Here is a 20,998-nt window from a genome sequence, read left to right on the forward strand (position 1 = left end):
CACCTTGCCAGTCACACACGAACTTCTAGTCAGTCATTGGCCATGGGCTGCCCCTCAGGGGCTGGGGGATGGGTAAGGGGTCAGGTAAGTGGACCGTGGCAGGCACCGGTAGCATCTGCTGGAAGGACAGGACATACGCCTCCTGGCTAATAGGATATCTCTCTGGGTGATGATGTAAAAACTGTTTTTCCTCGGTGTTTTTCTGTAGTGTACAAGTTTTCTAACGTTGCGTCTACTGATTTTGGAATTAGAAAAAAAGCAAATTCAATTAAATTCATGCAGCAAAATCACCTGGTTTGTCACAGGCAGAATAACAGAGTAAATGACCCCCCATTCCTGACCCTCTGGGGTGACCTCTTGCTGACACCTGACATTGGGCAGATGGCCCCCGCTCACTGTTGGGCAGTGGCACTTGTCATCCTAGCTTCTCTTCTTGTTCATCAGGCTCGGGGTGGGGGGGCCCCTTGTTAGCCCTGAAGCACTGAAGGGACGCTGACCGTGGGACTCATAAATCAGGACTATGGCTGGTGGATGGGGCGCCACGAGGAGACCAGGCAGCTGGTGTTTGGCCATAAACAATAATAAGTATAATGTATGTGCCAGACATGGTCTGGACCTTTACGTGGCATCTTGTTTAATCCCTGCAGCAGCCCATGTGGTAGTCCTGGTTGCTCTTATATGACTGCTGAGGAGGTCCCTGGATTGGGGTTTAGGAGACTAGAGCTCTGGTTTTTGTTCCACCGCCAGTGAAAAACTGAAACCATCGGACCGAGTGAGTGAGTGTTGGTCAAACCGCACCACAGCCCCCTGAGGCTGAGCCGGGAGGTGCAGGCAGGCAGTGCCGCCGAGAGGGGAGGACTGGCCTGGGAATGGGACCACCGCAGCTCTCCTCCACCTCCGTCCTGTGTCAGCCACCTTCCCGGGTCTGCAGCGGGTGCGGCTGCGCAGGGCCTGCCTCCCGGGCTCCAAGGGGCTCCGTGAGTTAACGCTCATAGACACCACCTTGAAATTCTTAGTAACTGAACTCTGAGTTTGTGTTTGGTAAGTGACGTCTGGAGCGTGTGCCTGGGGCTTGCAGCCATGAGTGATGCTCAGTCCCACTTCCTGCTGTCTGTCCGCTCCCTGGGAGGTGTTCTCCGCTCCTGCTCTTGGTCCCTGGTGCCTCCGGCCTCCCCTTCCGGCCTTGCTGGCCTCACCCTGGGTTGGAAACTGGGATGCATTGGTGGGGGGATGGGGAAGGGAGCTCCGATCCCTGTCCTCTAACCCCCACAGGCCTGGCCATGGGCATAGGGAGGGTTGGGGCCAGGTGCGTGTCTTGAAGTGTCTCTGGGTGAAAAGGTAGTGGCTGTCCTCACCCAGGCTGGAAGCACCGTGGGGCACTCACTGGGTGGCTCTCACCCACCCTCGGCCCAGGTTCCAAGTCATGACCCACATAGAAAATGGTAACATTTGCCTCTGACAACCCTGAAGCAATCTGCACATGGGGGTCTGAACTCATTGATTCACTTCAACTATCAAATAAATCTGTAACAGTAAGTTAACATTTTTTTTGTTTGTTTTTTTTTTGTTGTTTTTTAAAGACTTTATTTATTTATTTTTAGAGAGAGAAGGGAGGGAGATAGACAGAGAGAGAGAGAGAGAGAGAGAAACATCAATGTGCGGTTGCTGGGGGCCGTGGCCTGCAACCCAGGCATGTGCCCTGACTGGGAGTCGAACCTGCGACACTTTGGTTTGCAGCCCACGCTCAATCCACTGAGCCACGCCAGCCAGGGCTAAGTTAACATTTTTTTTTAAGGAAAAGGAAAGGGGAACATGCATACAGCACAAGGTAAACGGCCATGGTAGTGTTGGCTAACCCAAGGGCCAAAGGTAGCTGTGCCCTAGACTTGATTAAAGCTGGTCTCTGTGTTAGAAGCCCCTTCTCCATCCCCACCTTGGCACACCCCCCCTTCCCCACAAGACATCTAGGGGCCAAGGGGACACACCCACCAAAGCCCGCAGCCCTCCTTCGGGGCCTGTTGCTTCTCCCTTCCCGTGGTCACAGATGAGCCTGCGGCCGACATGCCTGACTAATGCGTGGCTCACACCACCTGTGACTCACCACAGGCGTTGGACGGTGCTAGCACTGGTCTATCCCTTATTCAGCCTGAGGAGTTCAGCCAAACAAGTTCACCCTTGGACGTTCCAGCAATGTCAAGTTGCCCTAGGAATTTCTGAGCGCTTGCGTTTCTTATTCTTACCCCACAGCAGGCCAGTAACAACTGTGTGGTGCCTGGACCACGCTGAGAAGCTCTGCTCTAGACTCTTATGTGGGCGCCAGGACCCCGGAATCAGCAGCCCAAATGACACCACGCCTACTCCCAGGTTCTCCAGCTTTGCCCACGGCCCGGGGGCCACCGTTCACAGGGAGAAGGGCAGATGAAGATTGAGTGTGTGTGCTGGGGTGTCATACACATGCATTGGAGACCCTTTTGGTGCAGGATGGAGGGGAGGTGGGAAGAAAAGGGGTGCAGGCTCCCAGCTGGTGGAGGAAGGGGGCACAAAGATTTGGGGTCAGCCCAGCTGAAGGAGCCCATTTCTCTGCACATCTGGAACCCATTGACCATGTGCCCACGCACTAGGGCCTGCCAGTCGGGAAACACGGAACCAGGTACTTTCTGTCATGACTTTCAATGTTCTGAACTCTGATTTCTGTCTGTGGCCGCAGGCGGGAGCCTCTCAGCCATCTGCAGAGTAGGTGGGTGGCCTGTGGACACGCCTCCTTTGGCTAGCTGCTCCCTCAGCTGCGCTGGGCCTTGTCCCCCACCCCTCCCGCCCTTAGCACACCAGGTGCACACGGCGCTGCGCCTTGCGCCAATGATTTCCCAACACGCTGGGGAAGGATTTTGTTTGCTTTCCTTAAGTTTGACAAAAAGCGAACCCAGGCAAACACCTCAAAAGGAAAGACAGGCAAACGACTTTGACAATTAAAAAAACACACACAGTCAGCCAACAGGCATGTGAATAAGGTAATATCTCTAGGAAATCAAGAAGCGTAAGTCCAAGCAATGAGATACCTTATTTTGTCTCTTAAACTGGCAAAGATGAGAAACAAAAAAGAAGATATTCAGTGTTTGTGAGGATTGGGGGAATATTGTCCTTTCGTATACTGTTAGCAGAAGGGCAATAGGGTGATAGGAGATTTGCAGGGATAAATTCGGCAATACATTGCAAAAGACCTTACACTGTACACATCCTTGGAAATCTTGAATGCATTGCTTCAGTCTCACGTCCGTTGGCTGTTGATGAGATCTCTGAAGTCAATCTCATTTTCGATTTTTTCCCTTTTTTTGAAGCTTTTCTTGTTATCAATGACATTCTGAAACCTCACTAAGATCTATTTAGGTTTGGCTTTCTTTTTTATTTATCCTGCTCAGCATTTGGGAGGATATTTCAATTTCACATTATCCTTCTGTTCTGAGAAATACTTAAGCCGGATTTGTCTAGAATGCGTCACAGGACTCAGGAGCACTTTCCTTACGTTTATTGTGAAGGACATTACAAAGGACACAGATGAGTAGCCAGAGGAAGAAGTACGTAGGGTGAAGCCCAGAAGAGCTTCTGGTCTCGTGGAGTTGGGGTGCACCACCCTCCTCACACATGGGGTGCTTGTACCAACCTTAATGCTTCCTAAACACTGTTATTTAGGGGGGTTTATGGAGGTTTCACCATGTAGTATGGTCAACCACTAACTCGATCTCTCGCTCCTCTCCCCTCCCCAAAGGTTAGGAGATGAGACTGGAAGACCCAAGCTTCTCACTGAGGCGAAGCCTTCCTGGCAACCAGCCCTCCCCCTGAAGCTGTCTGGGGTGTGGGAAGAGGGGCGCAAAGTGGCCTCATTAGAGCAAAGGGTGCTCCCATCTCTCCTGTCACTCACAAAGTCCTAAGGGGTATAGGAGCTCTGTGTCCCGTACCGTGAGCAAAGACCAAGGTCGTGACAAAAGATGATCCCATCACCCCATCACTCAGGACATTAGAGGGGCTTTAGAAGCTCTGTGCCAGGAACTGGGGATGACGACCAAATATACGGTTCTTATGGTATCATGATATCCCACCCTCACAGGCTGCTCCGTGCCGACGGCCTCCTCTGGTGGAGCAGAGCGGCCGGCGTGCCTGGCTGCCCCGGCCTCCCCGTGGCGGTCGTGCAGCCTCGGCCCACGTCTGGTCTCCTGCTCGGTGCTCACCCTCGTGCTCTTATGCTTCTCTTTCCCGTCAGACACTCTTTGTGCATGAATTCCTCCCGGTAGGCCCCCTCTTGTGTTTCAGTACGGCCACTTAAACCTTATTTTACCATTTCTTGGCGTTTGTTATGGGAGGGACAGAGTCCAACACCTTGAGGTGGAATTCTGATAAAAAACTGTGTAACCTTCAAACCAGCAATCCACTCCACACCAGTAATTAAGAGGAGAGCTTTAACTACAAAGAGTTTCATCACAGTAACATTTATTTTGGAAAAGTGAAAACATATATCCAACCAGAAAGGGTTAGCAAAATAAACGGTGATCCTTCCACACAACAGCGGGCTACGTCTAAAAAATAATATGACAATATTTCATGGCATGGGAAAATGCCACTGAGGTAGTAAGTAAAATTTTCAGGTTGCAAAATTATTTCTTGAATCTCATTTTTGTAAAACAAAACAAAAGAAACACATGTTCTTCTAGAGAAGGGTAACTTGGCAAGGCAGGAATTCTGGCGACTCTTCTTTCTTCCCTTTGGCTATATTTTTTCCAGGCTCTTGGGGACCGTTTGTAGCCATTGCCATGTGCAAGACTCTAGCACCATTCTCTGCTTCCCTCTGCCAGGTGTGCTGGAAGACGGACTGCCTTCCAATGGTGCGCCCCGGCCTACGGCCCCAGGTGGAATGTCCAACCCAGAGAAGAAGACAAGCTGTGGGACCCAGTGCCCGAATCCTCAGAGCCTCAGCTCCGGCACCCAGACCCAGAAACAGAACGGGTTTCGAACCACAGAGGTAGGTCACAGCCACAGAACCAACCTGGGACCGGACAAAGGGAGGGAAGCTGGCTTCAGGGCAGGGCCCCGCTGAGACGGTGCCCAGCAGAGAGGACTCACCTTGCGAAAGGAGATTCTCTGCCTCGCCCATGAGAAAACTGGTGCAAACAGAACAGCAAGACCCAACACTTACCGCCCATGAGAAAACTAGTGCAAACAGAACAGCAAGACCCAACACCTATCACAACCCCTGCCTTGAGGGTTGCTCTGTTTGTTGAATCAGCTGAAGTGGGTCCTTGACATTTGCACTCTGAAGGAAGTGTGTTTGCTTAAACACAGCTTTGTTCAGGTCTAGCCAGCTTGATAATGAGGACTGGGCTGGCGAGAACAACCAGTCTCAGGCCAGACAGCCGGCCAGCCTCAGGGGTTATTGGCAGGGTGGGGAGTGGGCAGGGAAGGAGAGAGAGATGACCCGTGTGGTGGGAGGAAGCCTGGCATTTGACCTCAGACCCCCCAAAGGTGGGCTGTGGGAATCTCCAAGGGGGACTCTCGCTGCAGAACGTGGTGGCCGCCTCACCCCCAGACTGTTGCTGTTAGAAAGGAAGCAGGAACGAGGTGTCATTGGCCTCGTTAGCATCCTTTCTGATCCTTTCTTTGCTCCCAGAGCTGTTGTTGGGAAGTGCTACCCCCGTGGGGATGAACACCCTTAGGAGGCCAGCTCGGGCTCTGCAGGCTCCCCTCTGTCCACTCCATCTCTCCCTCCCTCTTCCTCTTCTTGCCCATGCCCCACCCCCACTCAAAGTCCACTGTTTACCTGATGCTCCAAACCCATTTTTCCCTTCTCCCCTATCAAAACATACTGGTCCTGTCCCCTCAGGCCTATACCACCAGTTTTCTGAGGGTACAACTGGTCATCTAACGATGGAATTCCTGTTCATGTCAGTGAGTTACCACTCAAAGCTTTGGTCAAAAAACCTGTTGCAACTTCAGCTCTAATGCTCATTAACTAAGTAGACTTACAGGAATCATTTAATCTCTCAGAATCTCAAGTTCCTTACCCACACAATGGAAATAATACCAAAATGAGAGAACAGATGGGCCTGCTCTTTGTAAATTGACAAGTGCCATAAGACAGGCAATAAGGCCCTGGCCAGTGTGGTTCAGTCAGCTGGAGCATCGTGTTGTAAGCCGAAAGGTTGCAATTTTGATTCCCAGTCAGGGCACATGCCTAGGTTGTGGGTTCAACCCCCACTGGGGAGCATATAGGGCAACCAATTGATGCTTCTCTATCACATTAATGTGTGTCTCTCTCTCTCTCCCTCCCACCCCACCCCCTGCAAAAAAAAAAAAAAAATCAATAAGCATGCCCTTAGGTGAGGATTAAAAAAAGAAGAAGAAAAAGAAAGGCAGTAAGGATTCACAGGGATGGTTACGCACACCGTGCCATAACTCAATTAAATGAAACACTGATGGATGCTGTAGGAGGTAATGCGTGGGGAGTCGATCAGAAGATTTCAGTGGCCCTCCTGGGATTCTTAATACCCACTTTGCCTGTGCATAAACTGGCCTTCTAGAAGCCTAATTGTTGCTATCTCCCAAGGCAGACTGGGCCCCACAGAACTACCCTCAGAAGCGCTAGCATGGGCCCTGACATTTGTCCTCTAGCCTACTCTCCTCACCTGTGACCTTGCCCTTTGAGCCAGGATGTGCCGTGGTAGGGAGGATGCAGCCTTGCCTGGTGCGTGACATGGTCTGCACCTTTGCTTTCCCACCACCTTACTTCCTGCCCTCGTCATCCGTCACTTTAAAGCTGTGTTCTGCAATTTACGGAGCTTTCCTAGGTCTCCTGGCTCATTAAATCTTCCCAAGAGCACTGGGAAATAAGCATCATCCCCATTTTATAGACAGAGAAACTGAGGCTCATTTAATTGGATGATATGAATGGGCTGTTTAAGTGCTGGATGTGGGTATCAATAACTTTAAAGTGAAACAGGTGACTGTTTCAAAGGGGGAGCATACAGATGGTAAAGTACGTTTTTATAGAAGAATTACGTGTATTAGCTATTGTCATAATAATGCTGGAAAAAACATCAACGTTCACTGACTTAAAACAGCAGTCTTTGTTCCCCCTTCATAATCCGCTGCAACCTGAATGAGCGAGGCCTGACTTCAGGCTCCGGGGTCCGGTTCCAAGTCGAGCAGAACCTTCTTCCCCATGTGTATTATCCTGGGAGTCGGGCCAAAAGGGCAGTGGCACTCTGAAATACCTTCTTCTTATGACTATGACGGCGCTGGGACTCAAGGCGGGCTGCTCCCAAATGTGCCACTTGAGCATATTGATTATTTTGAATTAAAGTTACTTAAGAAACAGCTGGTGCGAAAAGGACACCCTGACTGTTCTCTGTCTCTCTGAAAGCAGAAAATAACTCTCCCGTGTGAGAGATCCCTTTATCTCCCGAGACAGGAAATTTGGGGCTGGGAGGGCCGTGCAAACCAGCTTCGCCGAGATTCCTCACTAATTAAGCACCTAAGCCTCAGTTTCTTAGTCTTGTCAATTCTTCATGAATTTATGGTTTCTTTAAAAAGTATCAAAGCTGCCTGCTTAGGTCATTTCCGTGGGTCTCATATCTGTGAGACCTCAGTAGGTATGAAATTAAACTTGATTTTCTCCTGTTCATCTGGCACACCTCAATTTAATTCTTCAACCAGCCAGAAGAACTCTGGAGGGCATAGAGAAATATTTTTCCTCCCCAACAGCGGAAACCCAAGGGGGCCATAACCTAACTATTCAAGGCACATTTCATGTCTCTGCTCACATCACAACAACCAACCTCCTATTGGCCAAAGCAAGTCACGTGGGCAAGCTCTACATCAGTAGGGCAAGGAAGTATTCTCTGTTCCCCAGTGGAGAGAGAGCTAGGAGCAAACATGCAATCCACCACATATAACATACATTCAGAGAAAGGTACAAGTCCTAAGTTCAATGAATTTTTATAAGTGACACGCCCATGTAACCGTCTTCCATATGAAGACGTAGAACATCATCGCTACCCCAGAAATCCTCCCTGTGTCCCTCCTCAGTCACCACCTGTCACCCACAGTGTCACCACTTTCCTGCATCCAGCACTGCACACCAGTTTTGTTTATTCTCAAGAGTCTTATCCATGGAATCGCACAGCATGTACGTGTGTCTGCCTTCTTTTGCTCAACATTATGCTAGTGAGGCTCATCCACGTTGCTGTGAGGTGCAGAAATTTCCTCATCTTCATGATGCGTATTTCATTCTGCTGGAAGGACATTTGCGTTGTTTTCAGTTTGGGGAGATTGCAAACAATACGGCCATTAACATTTTTTTGGTTGTATGTGTGTTTTTAAAAAATGTTTTTTAATTAAAAAAATTAAATGTATTGGGACAACATTGGTTAATACCGTTATATTTCAGGTGCACAGCTTTGTAACATACCGTCTGTTTATAACATATACATCTGTATACTCCGTTGTGTTCACCACCCGGGTTCTGGTCTCCTCCCGTCACTGTGCATGTGGCCCTCCCTCCACCCTCTCCGCCCGCCCACGTCCCTTCCCCTCTGCTAACCACCGTTCTGCTGTTTGTGTCTAGAGTTTGTTCATTTGTGTTGCTTTCTGTTTTGTATCCCACGTATGAGTGAAATCATTTTGCTCCTGTCTGTTTCCATCCTGCTGACTTCACTTAGTCTGATGCTCCTAAGGTCCATCCATGTTGTCACAAATGTATATCCTTCCTAGGGCTGAGTGGTATTCCATTGTGCGTGTGTGCCGCATCTTCATCCGTCAGAGGGCACTGAGGTTGTTTCCATGTAACACTCCTGTGCAGGCCCGTCTGTGGAAATTCTCTTCTTTGGGGCTGGTATGTAGGAGCGCAGTTGCTGGCTCATAGGATGAGGATGTGTGCCACTCTAATGGATACTGACAGATAGTTTTCCAAAGCGGTTATACCAGTTTACATGCTGACCAGCAGGTGGTGAGTTCTGGTTGTGGAACGTAAGAATTTCAGGCCAGTTAGTTGTGCTTAGTCCTTCTTCCTCAGGCCTGGCCTAGGCATAGTGTGGGGTGCTAAGCACACTGTTCTGTCATCTCATTGAATCCTCCCAATGACTCTGAAGTTGATATTGTTGTCTGCAGTCCACAACTGAAAATGGAGCTAAGGAAGGCACCCCCTCTGTCCACACTCACACATGCTCTGGGGTCTTGGGTGGTAATTAAAGGGGATCCAGACCCCTGACTCCAGCAGCAGTGGAAACTGTTGCAGGGGAGTGAGGACCACACACACCTGACCAACCCAGCACCGCAGGCAGACGGCCTATGTGGATAAGCCATCCCTGCAGCTTTCGTTTTCACGATTCAGTGAACAATGGCTACATTGTAACTGTTTCCAAAATAAGGTCAGGGAGCAGATCACCTACTGAAGCTCATCAGTGGGCTTGCTATGCTGAGACCCCACCAGCCACCAGTTGCCCTGGGTCCCTGAAAGGCTGTGGGGAAGGCTTTCTATCCGAGGTATCGGTTTATAGCACAAGCTTCCCTCTGATGTCAGGTTTGGTCAGCAGAGCCTGCTCACACCCACGCAGCTCTCAGCTGCCTAGACTCTGTCCAAGGAAGTCAGTTTTCTTCCTATTCCCTCCAGGGCTTTGACATACTGCTTCTTCCTAGCTTGTCTCTTATGCTCTGGGCTAAAGCTCCCTGCATTTTCAGTGTCTGGCTCGGGCAGTATCCATTGCCTCTTCCTGTCTTCCTTTGCTCCCCCAGGATGATCTATTAGCGTGGCACAGCATTTCCCTGTATGTCATCAGGCTGCCTGGCTGATGGGTCTTTGGCCCTTTTTTAAAGCTTCCCTTCCCCAGAAGAACTGGTTCACGAAGCATGCATCGTCATGCACATGCCGACTGTGGTATCCGCATTCAGATTTAAAACATTTGTGCATTAAAGCGGACCCTTGCTAGGCCTGGAAACTTCCTCAAGAGTTCCCAGGAGCAGTCTTTGAGGTCATTCACCTACTGTTCACTTATTGAGAACCGTCTAGGTACCAGGCACCAGCCATCCGGGAGTGGAAAAGGCACGTATATCCTTTGCTCTGAAGCAGCTGCCAACACTAATGCGGGCGAGGGTGGGAACCCAGATAATGTGAAAGAAATGATGCTTTGAAAGAAATGGAAGGCCACTGGGAGGTGGTAGCGACCACTCCGTTTCACACGGGCAGAATCGCCCCGCAGTTCGAAGTTCGGGTTGTTGTCTGGAGGGCGCGGAGGGGCGGCGAGGCCGGCAAACAGCAGCCTCCGGTGTTCCCCGTGGGAGGTCTCACTTCTGTTCCACCAGACAAACCGGACCTTCCCTCTCTCAGTTCCCTCTGGCCCTGCCGTTTGCCTGGTGTTAATAGGTGCTAACTGGCAAAAACGATGTGACAAAAGCGATCTCTCACAAATTGGAACTGGCTGTCTTAGCGGGGAGCTCTCTTTCCCTGTAGCACCTTTTCCCTGCTAGTCACCTGGGACCCCTTCGAGGCTGCATCAGGACAAATCGCTGACTCGGCCTGCTCTCCCCAGCTCCTTTCCTGAGCTCAGCAAATGACACAAAAGGAAGCTCTGTAGCAGCTTGTTCCCTCCCCCTACGTAGCCATTTGGGAACTCGGGCTGCCTCCAAACCTCCCCTCTCTGGCCTCCATGTGCCCTTTCCTCAGGCTTGGCACTCGTGTTTTTCTCTCCCCAAACTCCCTCCTCGAGCATTTGGCTAAGGTGGAAATTATACGTGGCTGCAGCTCCGGGAAGTTGAAGCTCCCAGCATGTGGCTGGCCTCCCAGGGAGCTTCATGTCTTCAGAGGCTGCGTCTTTTCGAGGTGCTTTATTATTCTTGGCAAAGTGACCAGACCACGCTCAGGGCATGAGCCAACGCCTGGGCTGACTCTCAGCTCAGCTTCCTCCTTCTATGCTCCCTCCCCGCCATGTCTGACTGTTGGCAAGGCTTGGTCCAGTCCAGGAATGATGGGTGTAGCCTGTCACACAAACGGCCGTGGCCGGAGCGGGACTCCTGACCCAGAAAGGAGGCGAGGGCCCACCCAGAATTTCTCCTGGACGGCAGCCATATGAGGTTTCTGAGAAGAGTTTGCAAAGTAACTATGAAGTTCTCCTCAAAAAATGAAAACATGACATTAAAAGGAGGGGGAGAATAAAACAAACTGCTGGGGAAGACCCAAGAGAGGGAGACCTCTTAGGAGGGTACTGGAGGTACTCCCTAGTTCGATCCTGGCAGGCTAGGGATGTGTGTGCGTGAGCACGTGTAGTCATTCCCACCAAGCATCTGTGTATTGGCTACCACCTTAGGTAGGTGAAGAATGGCAAGACTATTCATCTAAGGGTCTGCAGAAAAGCCAATTCTATCAGAAGACTCTTGGGGCAGAAACTTCCTTCTTCTTTGTATTCTTCCCTTGCTCCCTGAGCTGGCTTCAGGGTTAGGGGCCTCATAAGCACTCACCAGCTACCTGCTGATTGAATGAGACTGGCCTAATACTTCACCAGAAGGAGAAGGGTTTCCCTTCCACCTGCCCCCGCCCCAGCACCACTGTCATATGATGGATGACTACACATGGGAGCCCAGTGCTTTTCCAGAGCAGGTTCTACCGCCTTCCTAGTGTTTGATCTATTTGAGGTTCAAGTTGCAAAGCAACACCTGCTTTTAGCACTTGACACCTGATAGATAAAAGCCCCAGGCTAAGCCCGCCCAAGTGAGTATCTCACGTGGGGCTGGGGGTTGCACGGACTTGCTCCAGGCCTTGGGCATTCTCCAGCTTTGGGTCTGAAGCATGCCCTGATCCCTGCCTTTGGAGGCAGCAACCTGGCCATTGGTGGGCTCGCTGATTAAATTTTTTCCTGACTAACCTTGAATGAATGCCATAAAATGTATGAAGCAGCAGCAAGTAAATCATGGGATTCGGGAACAGCTACAAGTTTGTTATTGTCTGTGTCTCTTTAATGGGATTTGACTGAAAAGAAGAAAAATGTCTTGAGTTACAGTTGACAAGTCCCAGTCTTTAATCTTCTGGGAAGGAAGAGAGGAGGAAACTAGCATTTTCAGAGTGTCTGCTAGGAGCCAGACACACTCTACAAGAGGTAAGAGGTGTCACTCCCCACCTGGGAAAACATGCTTGGAAAGGAGGTGTTCGGCAACATGGCGGCTGGAGTGGAGACTTGGCTGTGTCGGAGTAGAAACCTGGTCTGTCTGCCAAGGACCCCATGATCTTCCTTCCCATGACCTGAACCCAAATGGTGGAGGATTTTGGGTGAGCTGTGACAGTTGTGGAAGGCCGGGTATGGGAACTGGGGCCAGCGTTTTTAGTTCAGCACACCACCTATATTGGCATTGACCTTGGGCAAATTGTATGGCCTGAGTGACCTCAGCTCCCTCTCAGGAAGGAGAGCACAGTAACAGTCCCAGTCACCTCCTAGGGACAGTGCCAGGGACAGTTAGCTAGGAACATAACTGTGAACCCTGTAGGAAAGCTGGGGTTTACACAGGGCAATGGAAACAGGTTCTATCTCCAGAGATATTTTTCCTCTCTCTCTCTCTGAAGATTTATGTTCACACGTGTGTTCTTCAACAGATTATCTGTTATGCGACAGGCACTAAGTTAGACTCTGGGGCTTCGGTGGTGAACACCACAGACTGGGTCCCTACTTTCTTAAAGCTTATAATCTCATGAGAGTGTAGAAAATAAGCAAGTTAGCAAGCAAATAGATCTGTAATCCAGCCACGATCCGAGGCCAGGAAGGAGGTACCTAGTGAGGGGAGAGAGAAGAAGGTAGCCGTCTGCCTGAGCGTGCTCAGGAAGTGCAGCCACGTTCCGTAAGGAATCATTCGCCCGTTACCTCTGGGAGAGGCCCAGGCGCGGCCAGCGCGTGGGAGCCCGTGTTGCTTTCCACTGTGTCCTTCTCTCCTCTGGATTTCTTTGACCGTAATTATGTATTGCACACTCAACATACTAGTTATACAGGAAATCAGCGTCTGAGAAATCCTAATCTCAGCTGTTTTTTCTTTATTATCTGCAAGGAACTGTAAAAAGAACCATCCAACCTTATGTGAGGTATAGATACAATTGTGGAAACATCTGTTTCCATTTGGGGGGGGAGGAGTGAGAAAAGGCCAAGCAGACTGGGCAGTGCTCTTGGGTCCCGGTGCCCCTGGAGCAGCCGGCTGTCCCCACTTCTGCAGGGAATGACCTGCGGCATTGACTTTCAACCCCAAGAGAAACAAGTCCATCTGCATTCGAGGCTGCCAGGAAGTTATCACCCTCCATCTGCTTACCCTTGAGAAATGGCAGCCAATAAATTACTTCTAATTAAAGAGGCAGTGTTAAGAGGATTAAAATCAATGATTCACAGAGTACCAAACCTGCGGAAATTAAAATGAGGCAAGGGGAGAATGGAAAAGCTGTAAAACTGGGTGAGAAACCAGAGGAAGCCCATTAACGAGAGCCAATGGTGATAGGACTCACAAAACAAGAATTTTAGACGTGGGAGGAGGATTGACTCAGCAGGCAGCCAAGAAGAAAACTGAAGGTGCCAAACAGGCTTCTGTCATCGTTGAGTTCAGAACCCTAAGATTTTTTTAAAGCCAGTAATTACAATCAGGATACTTTTTGTTTGTTTATTTTCCCTGCCATTGAATAAAGAGAGTGGGTTAAATAAAAAGGTCTGGCTGGTTGAAAGCTACATCAGAAGGGAAAAACCTGCATATTTTTAAAACATTCATAGGCTCTGAGGAAGAAAATAGTATAATTGCCTTGTGTGTCCACACTGCTCTTTTCTCATTGAAGGGCAAAGCAACTCCTTGGAACTTCTGTAGAAAATAATCTGGCATCGTGGTTCTCCTTCTCGTCTTCTTTCTCCCTCCCATTTGGGCTGGGAACCTGAGGTCTCCAAGTGCTAATTACAGTGCAGTGCCCCTGACCCCTGAGTATGGGAGCTGCTGTAAAAGGGGTGGGATCTTCCCCACGGATGCCTCAGACTTGAAAGCTTCTCTTTTATAAAACACTCCCAAGCAAACACACTGTTATTCCAATCGTTTACTTTTCTAAATGTAATAGCGTTTAATTATTTGAAAATGGATTTGCTTGGGGCAGGAAACCTGTGCCCATCACTGGAAGACAGAACTCCAGTTTGTCCTTTATCCACATGCATGTCTTACCGGGTTATTATTAGTGACGCCGTTTAAAAGAAGTAGCGATAGCTATGGTTTCAGAAGAATTAGAGTTTTCCCTGTAAATTCGGTATGTGGGGCTGACATCATTTTGTGAGTAGAATTAATGTTAACGGCTGTCACTGGGGTGAGCAGCCTTCCTAAGAGGCTCCTAGGATGCAGGACGTTGTTTGAAAACAGGTCATTCTTGGACAAACCGGGACGCAGTTGGTCACCCTATCAACGCTAACTGACACTCTCATTATCTCGGTAAAATTTAAGGAGCAAGCATTATTTCCCCAAACTCAGGGAAGGGGCCTGAGATCCACAAGTCAAAGCAACAGGTCTTGTGCCGGCAAACAGGTGGGTGGCAAAGCCTTGTGCCAACTCTAGGTCTGTCTGGCCCCCAAATGGTTCTTGTGATATACAGCTTTAAGAAATTGCCCCCTTGTGCTTGAGATGCACACCATACACATTCTGTGGCTGTTCTGGGAATGCCTATTTTATAGCCTTTGACGCTTTACTTAGACAGGTTGCAAAATTAAGAATCAACCATCGACTGAATATTTGCTTAAGTTTTTAAGCTTAGAAAAACAGACTGAAATATAGAGCGGCACATTTTCTGTGTATAATCTTTAATAACCGTTTGTGAAAGCTTGCCAATAACTCCAAGGAAAGCATTTAGGCAGCTTGGAAAATTTACATTTCCATTCCGGAAAGCTCTCTCACTCCCCCCTCCCCTCCCCCCTGCCCCAGTGGAGGGGGCCGTCAACCTGGCTCAGTTCAATAAGGCCTCTATGTCTCTCATTCATCCCTGGTCCTTGAGGGTTGTATGCAAAACACCTGGAATCAGATGGAATTAGCTTCACAACTGCCACACTTTCCTTTAGGAAACAAGATTGGTTGTGGGACGTTATGAGTTCTCTGCTTTTAGGGAAAACTAACCCCATCGACATCGCTGCTAGCCCTGGTGCCACTTCGGGCTTGAGAGAGCCAGTGTCAGACCAATGGCTTAGCACTGACTGCAGGTTGTTAAAGCAAGGGGACAAGGACAAACATGGTGTGCTATGCGTTCATTCATCTCTTTACTCAGCCAAAGTTAAACTGAGAGCCTGCTATGTCTCTGACGGTGCTAGGCAGTGGGGGGAACATGAAGAGGAAATTCTATCTCATACAGTCAATGAATAAGGCTAACATTGCATCTATTCAAAATTATTTTAAACATCCCTTAAATTACCCAGAGAGTATTTCCTTAGATCAAGTTCCATAGAGGCAGAACCTGCATCAAGATTCTCATACAAGTGAGCGATTGAAAAAGTCTCAGGTGAAACCCAGGAGGAGTGGGGGAAGCTGGGTGGGGCTGAGGGCCAAGCTGAGCAAACACATCAGCCCAGCTGAACAGCTATAGTAAGGCCTCAGCCTGCTCCCAAGGGAACTCTGCAGCATGAGTGACATCCTAGATTTATACCCCCCTGAGACAAAAGGGCCAGCCTTTCGTGTCCCGTACAATCAGGCATTGGCATTGGGCTGTCTCTAGGAATTAGGATGCAACCTCTTGGGCATCTCTGGCAAAGTCACTCCAATCAGATGAAGACAGCTCTCAGAAGAAGGGTGCTGCTGTGAGCAGTTAGCTACCAAACTCCCAGCAGCTGGGGGATGGAGGCGCCAGCCAAGTAAAGGAAATCTGTGAGGAGGTGTCACCAGCAGCTACTATACAGGGCTTGTGTGACATGGGAAAAGCCTGCATTGTCATCTGTTGATAAAGACAACAGAGCAATTTCTTTTTCTTCATTGGGGTGACAGCCCACCATTTCTTTGGATGCACTACAGAGGAAGCACTTGCCTTATGTTCGGGGTCTGTATTATATTAAAAATCTGCATTTGTCATCAGTAGACTCACAGCCAGCATGGGGAGACACTCATGCCCCAGGAGCTGCTCCTGCAGATCAGAGACTGGGTGTGTTTCCCGGAAGCAGACTCTGAGATCTCACTAGGTGGGGTGTCCACTGAAAGTGCCCTGTCACCCCCTGTGGGAGGGAGGGCTGGAAGCAGGAACCAGCAGATACGGAAGCTGAGCCACAGTCCAGGCCTGACTACAGCCTTGGCTGACCACAGCCCCACGCGGAGCTCTAAAGGTAAATGGCTTGTCAGAGCGGCCTGCTTTAGGCCAAATAACCAGGCTTTGTACCCCTGCATTCACGCCCCCTCACTGGGTCACCCTGGGAAGAAGGTCAAGGCCCTGGGTGAGGTGGCTCTCTGCAGCTGAAGTCACACGGAAGGGACAGCTGGAGGCTCTTTGCTGACTGCTGGTGTGCTGACTGCTGGTGGCACATCTCTGTCCAGCCACAATGGGGACACCTCACAGGGCACACCTCAGGCTCACATGAAGCCTGTGGTCATTGAGTGGAAGGGGCACAGAATCGGCCCTCACTAGTGGAAGCTGTTCCCCCTTGGCGGAGTGTGGGGGAGTTGGGGACATATGACTGAAGATCCCACAGTTTCGTCAATGCTTTAGGATTTAATATGAACCTTGGAATTTTATCGTTGGTGTACCTTCACTTAGGAGTGAATACTCTTTTCCAGTTTTTACTTATGCTTACTAAGTCTTTTTGTTTTCAATTTTATTTTAAAAATGAAATGACAGGGGTTGCACTAAGTACCTTACATGCATTATCTTATTTAATCCTTAAATAATAACATTATGGAAAAAGTACTATTATTATTCACCACTTTACAGAAGAGGAAACTAAAGGTTGGAGAGGTTTGGAAAAATTTGCCCAGTGTTATATGGTCAGTGTTTAAACCAAATCTGTCTGACTCCAAAGATCAAAAACCCTTAACTACTTTACTGAAACCAACTGTGAAACCTTTCACGTTATGCTTTGATGAACCTTAGTTCATTCATTTGAGAAAACTTTACTGAGCATGCCTTATGTCAGGCTGTGTGCGAGGCTTGGTGTTTGGTATTAGAGATTCAACCGAGAAGCCTGTGAGAAGCAGCACAGGTGCGTGTGTTCTTGTGAGTCATTCTTCCTGCGTGCATGTGTGTGTGCGTATGTGTGTCCATCCATATGTGTGTAGCAATCTCAAGAGACTGGTGCAAATGTGAGGACTTTTGAATACCTTCTAGTAACTAATTCGTCATGTTAACTTTGTTTAACAGGCTAAAAGAGACACTAAGCGAATGCCTGCAAAAGAAGTGACCATTAATGTTACGGACAGCATCCGGCAGGCAGACAGAAGTCGAAGAATCACAAAGAACTGCGTCAACTAGCCGAGCATCTAACTAGAAGGGCAGTGGGCGTCTTTGGTGCCCCTCACATACTGGGCCCCACCAAGGAGCCTTGAAGAAGTGTGTGCCGAACGTGAGCGCTGCTGAGTGCCTTGAGAGACTGACTGTCTACCCAGCAGCCAACAGCTGCCCGAGCTGCTGGGACATTCTCAGCCTCTGGTTTTCCACATAAATGTATTGGCACAGTCCTCACATATGGTCATAAACTGAAAAAGAGCAGTTCAGTTTGCCTCTTTGCAACGTCCACAGTTAGGTCTGACTTAGGAGAGCTGAGCTAAAGCCACAGGCCAGTTTATGCAATGCAGAGAAAGCAGCAGTGGTGGGTTCCGGGGGTGAAAGAGTCACGTGTCCGCTCTGTGCTCTCCTGGCCACCGTGGTGTGCGCTGTTTCAGGCCGGCTTGTTCCTCCATCCTTTCTTTTTGAATGCCGCCATCACAAAGTGTGCTGTGTTCGCTTACAACCTGGCTCTCACCCAACTTTAAACCCAGATATGTGAGAAATCAAGAAGCAGGAAAACTCCTGTTATTCTTGTTTCCTGAGCTCAGACTAACCCTGCCAACACCCACGGCACACATGTCTTTGGGAGGTCCGTGGGATGCAGTCACACCCATTCCTCCCCCTCCTATGACCCTACCCCATGCTGGCATCCATGTCGCCCGCTGAGCCATAAAACCACAGTGGTCATGGTCAGTGCATCCAGTCAGGGACGCCCCCAGCAGCTCAGCCAGACATTGCATTCTTTATAGCTGTCCAGTTCCCTTTGCTTGTGTTCTTGAGTATTTTCTCTCTCTGGTCAGGTCATTTGCAACTGTTACTCACAGAGTGGACACTGCTCAGGAGAGGGAGAGAAATTCAGAACATGCTGGCTGGCGGCACACATGGCTTCCCTCACCCTCTCTGTGCGCAGCTCCAGGACGAGCCATTTTGGCATCTGCAAAGGAATCGCTTTGGAAAGCCAGTGCCTGGCAGACGTGCATTCACACTGACATTAGATTGACATGCACTGTGTTGAGAGTCAGGTAGCTGATGCAGCAAAAAAAAACAAAACAAAACAAAAAAAACCCCAACAACCATATGTTTTAGTAGAAATAAATTTTTCTAGCATTTCTTTAAACACGGTAAAGTAGAAGTATTTTCCTCTAAAGTAATGTAGCATGGGCTTGGGAAAGGAGGGACTGAAGTTGTACCAAATGATACCAATAAACTCATGTGTAGCTAAAACAGGCAGCCTGATGGTGTGTGCTTATCCACATAGTCCAGAGAACTGACAGCAGCAGGTCACAGCCCAGACACTCCGTCTCCTCACCTGCCGACTCCGTTATTCCTCAGACACAAGCAGGGAGTGTCCCTCCCTTCCTTCCTCCCTCCCTTCCTTCCTTCTTTCCTTCCTGCCTTCTTTCAGTAGATTGTTTATTTGTTCATAAAACATTAAATGCCGACCCTGTGTCAGGCACCACGCAGATGCTGAGAGATTTGGAGTCCGGCTAGTCGCCACTGTGTGTTCTGAATCTGACAGTGGACTTCGTGATGAGGAGACTGACTACTGCACTGGGCATTGCCCTGCGGCGTAATCTCACTTTTATATTCAGGGCAGGTTTCTGCCTTAACTTCTGGGTTTCCTCCTAATCACTGTACAAGGCTTTTACCATGCACAAAACTACAGTTTTCCCAACCCTCTATCATTTTCTGATTCTTTGAGAAAGGGCTCTTGAGGAACTTTGTCTTGAACTTTTAAATAATAATAAAATAAAGGCAAAACCTATACTCCCATGTCCCCACTGGCATTACTTAGCAGGAGCTCCCAACTGCCAAAGCTTGGCATTGCTCCTGCAAGGTCAAGGGCTCACTCTCCCAGGGCACGTGCAAGTGTTTTTGTGTCGGGCGGTCCCTTCACTGGTCACTGCTGTCAGCCGCAGGCCAAGCCTCGTTTCTCTGTACAGCTTTGTTCTTCATCACTTAGCTGCTGCATGTTGTTCGGAATTTATCGACTTAAAAGGGTATCTCTGTTTTATTGGGTTGGCCAAAAAATCTGTATGGTTTTTTCCATAAAACAAAAGACACTTTTTTCATTTTCACCAATAACTGTGTTGATCTGGATATTTTGAGCATGTTGGCTATCTTCTGGGTGGTATCATGTTAAGTGTTCTCAATGTCTCAATTTGATCACTGTCAACTTCAACTGGTCACCTGACCACAGAGCATCGCTCAGCAAGAAATCTCCAGCACGAAACCTCACAAACTGCTTTTGACTTGATGGATTAGTCACAGTACCTTCTCCATGCCCTGCACAAATCTTTCTTTGCATTTCAATTGCATGTCTACTTTTCTTGAAATAATAAAGCATAACATGCCAAAAATGTTACGTATTTTCTTCCATCTTCAATATTAAAATGGCTACGCAGAAATTAACCAGCTTTGATTTTTTTGTACATGCACACTGATATGGCAGCTGTCATAATACAATCTAACAAAATCGCTTTTGAATGAAATTAAAGACAACTAAGTGCTACTAGAGCCATCTTGGGAAAAACCAAATGACCTTTTTGGCCACCCCAATACACAGAAACAGATTCTCACTTCTGGGGGAGAAGGGAATAAAGGGCATATGTGGTCTGCACCTCTGCAGAACCTGGATTTCACCGAGACAGTGACCAGAAGCTAAGCAATGTTACCGGAAATTTATCTGGCAAATTTTCATGTGTATATGATATAGGACTTAATTCTTACTTTCTTATTAGCATAACACTTTCTATTGCAAAGTTTATGTCAATAAAGTTCTCAATTTCAAACATACAGGCAGTTACAATGAATCTTTACTAGGACCTTAAATTTATATGTAGAGCTGCTTAGATTTTTTTCTCTTTTAAGCAAAGACCTTTCACATAAGTGGTGCTATGCATGCTCCAAAAAGTTTCATCAAATAAGTAAGGAGAACCCTATTAGCATCAAGTTATAGTCATGAAAGTATTATGTTTGTAGTCCATTCAACCCACAAGTGAGGGAACTGCAATTCAAGTGAGACAACTTGGTCTGCAAATCCAGTGCTTTTCCCACCGTGTCACGTGGTACCTTTCCTGGCAAGAAGGCCTAGTATGGCTGGGAGATGCAGCCACTCGGAGGGGGATTGTCCTGGAGCCAGAGACAACACTGTGCCCAAGTCTAAGAAGGTGGTGGCCGTAACTAGAAAGGGCCAGTGAGCTCTTGGGAGGTTTTGGTGTGGCTCATTCCCCCAGAGGGATGACTCTGACCTGTGACAGGGCACCTTTGGTGAAGGTCAGAAAGAAGAGAGACTTCTACACAATTCAGAGGAGATTGAAGTTGCACCCGTCAGAACTGCTGCTAAAGCCTAAAGGCGAGTGGAGCCATGGCAGCCAGGGCCTCCCCATTCTGCCAGTACCCCAAGCACTTCTTGGATGTGCAGGGGAAGGACTATATCCTCACCCTTTTCCTGCTGCCCTCCAACACTCCTACTCCCACCTCCCAGGGTCCCTGAACTGTTTGCCCTTCCTG

The 20,998-nt window shown here is 48.7% G+C and overlaps 1 protein-coding gene across 1 annotated transcript in view; it reads left to right on the plus strand.

The window, feature by feature from the left end:
- The window catches only part of BAALC (BAALC binder of MAP3K1 and KLF4), a 76,728-nt gene extending 58,019 nt beyond the window's left edge, over nucleotides 1-18,709 (plus strand). The window contains exons 2-3 of the mRNA XM_045860723.1: nucleotides 4,845-5,011; nucleotides 17,360-18,709. Coding sequence (XP_045716679.1) covers nucleotides 4,845-5,011; nucleotides 17,360-17,470 — 278 coding nt within the window. The 3' untranslated portion in view covers nucleotides 17,471-18,709. The remainder of the gene's footprint in view (nucleotides 1-4,844; nucleotides 5,012-17,359) is intronic.
- The last annotated feature ends 2,289 nt before the right edge of the window (nucleotides 18,710-20,998 follow it).

Source organism: Phyllostomus hastatus, unplaced genomic scaffold, assembly GCF_019186645.2.
Source record: "Phyllostomus hastatus isolate PE091 unplaced genomic scaffold, TTU_PhHast_1.1 phas_scaffold_21, whole genome shotgun sequence".
Lineage (NCBI taxonomy): Eukaryota > Metazoa > Chordata > Mammalia > Chiroptera > Phyllostomidae > Phyllostomus > Phyllostomus hastatus.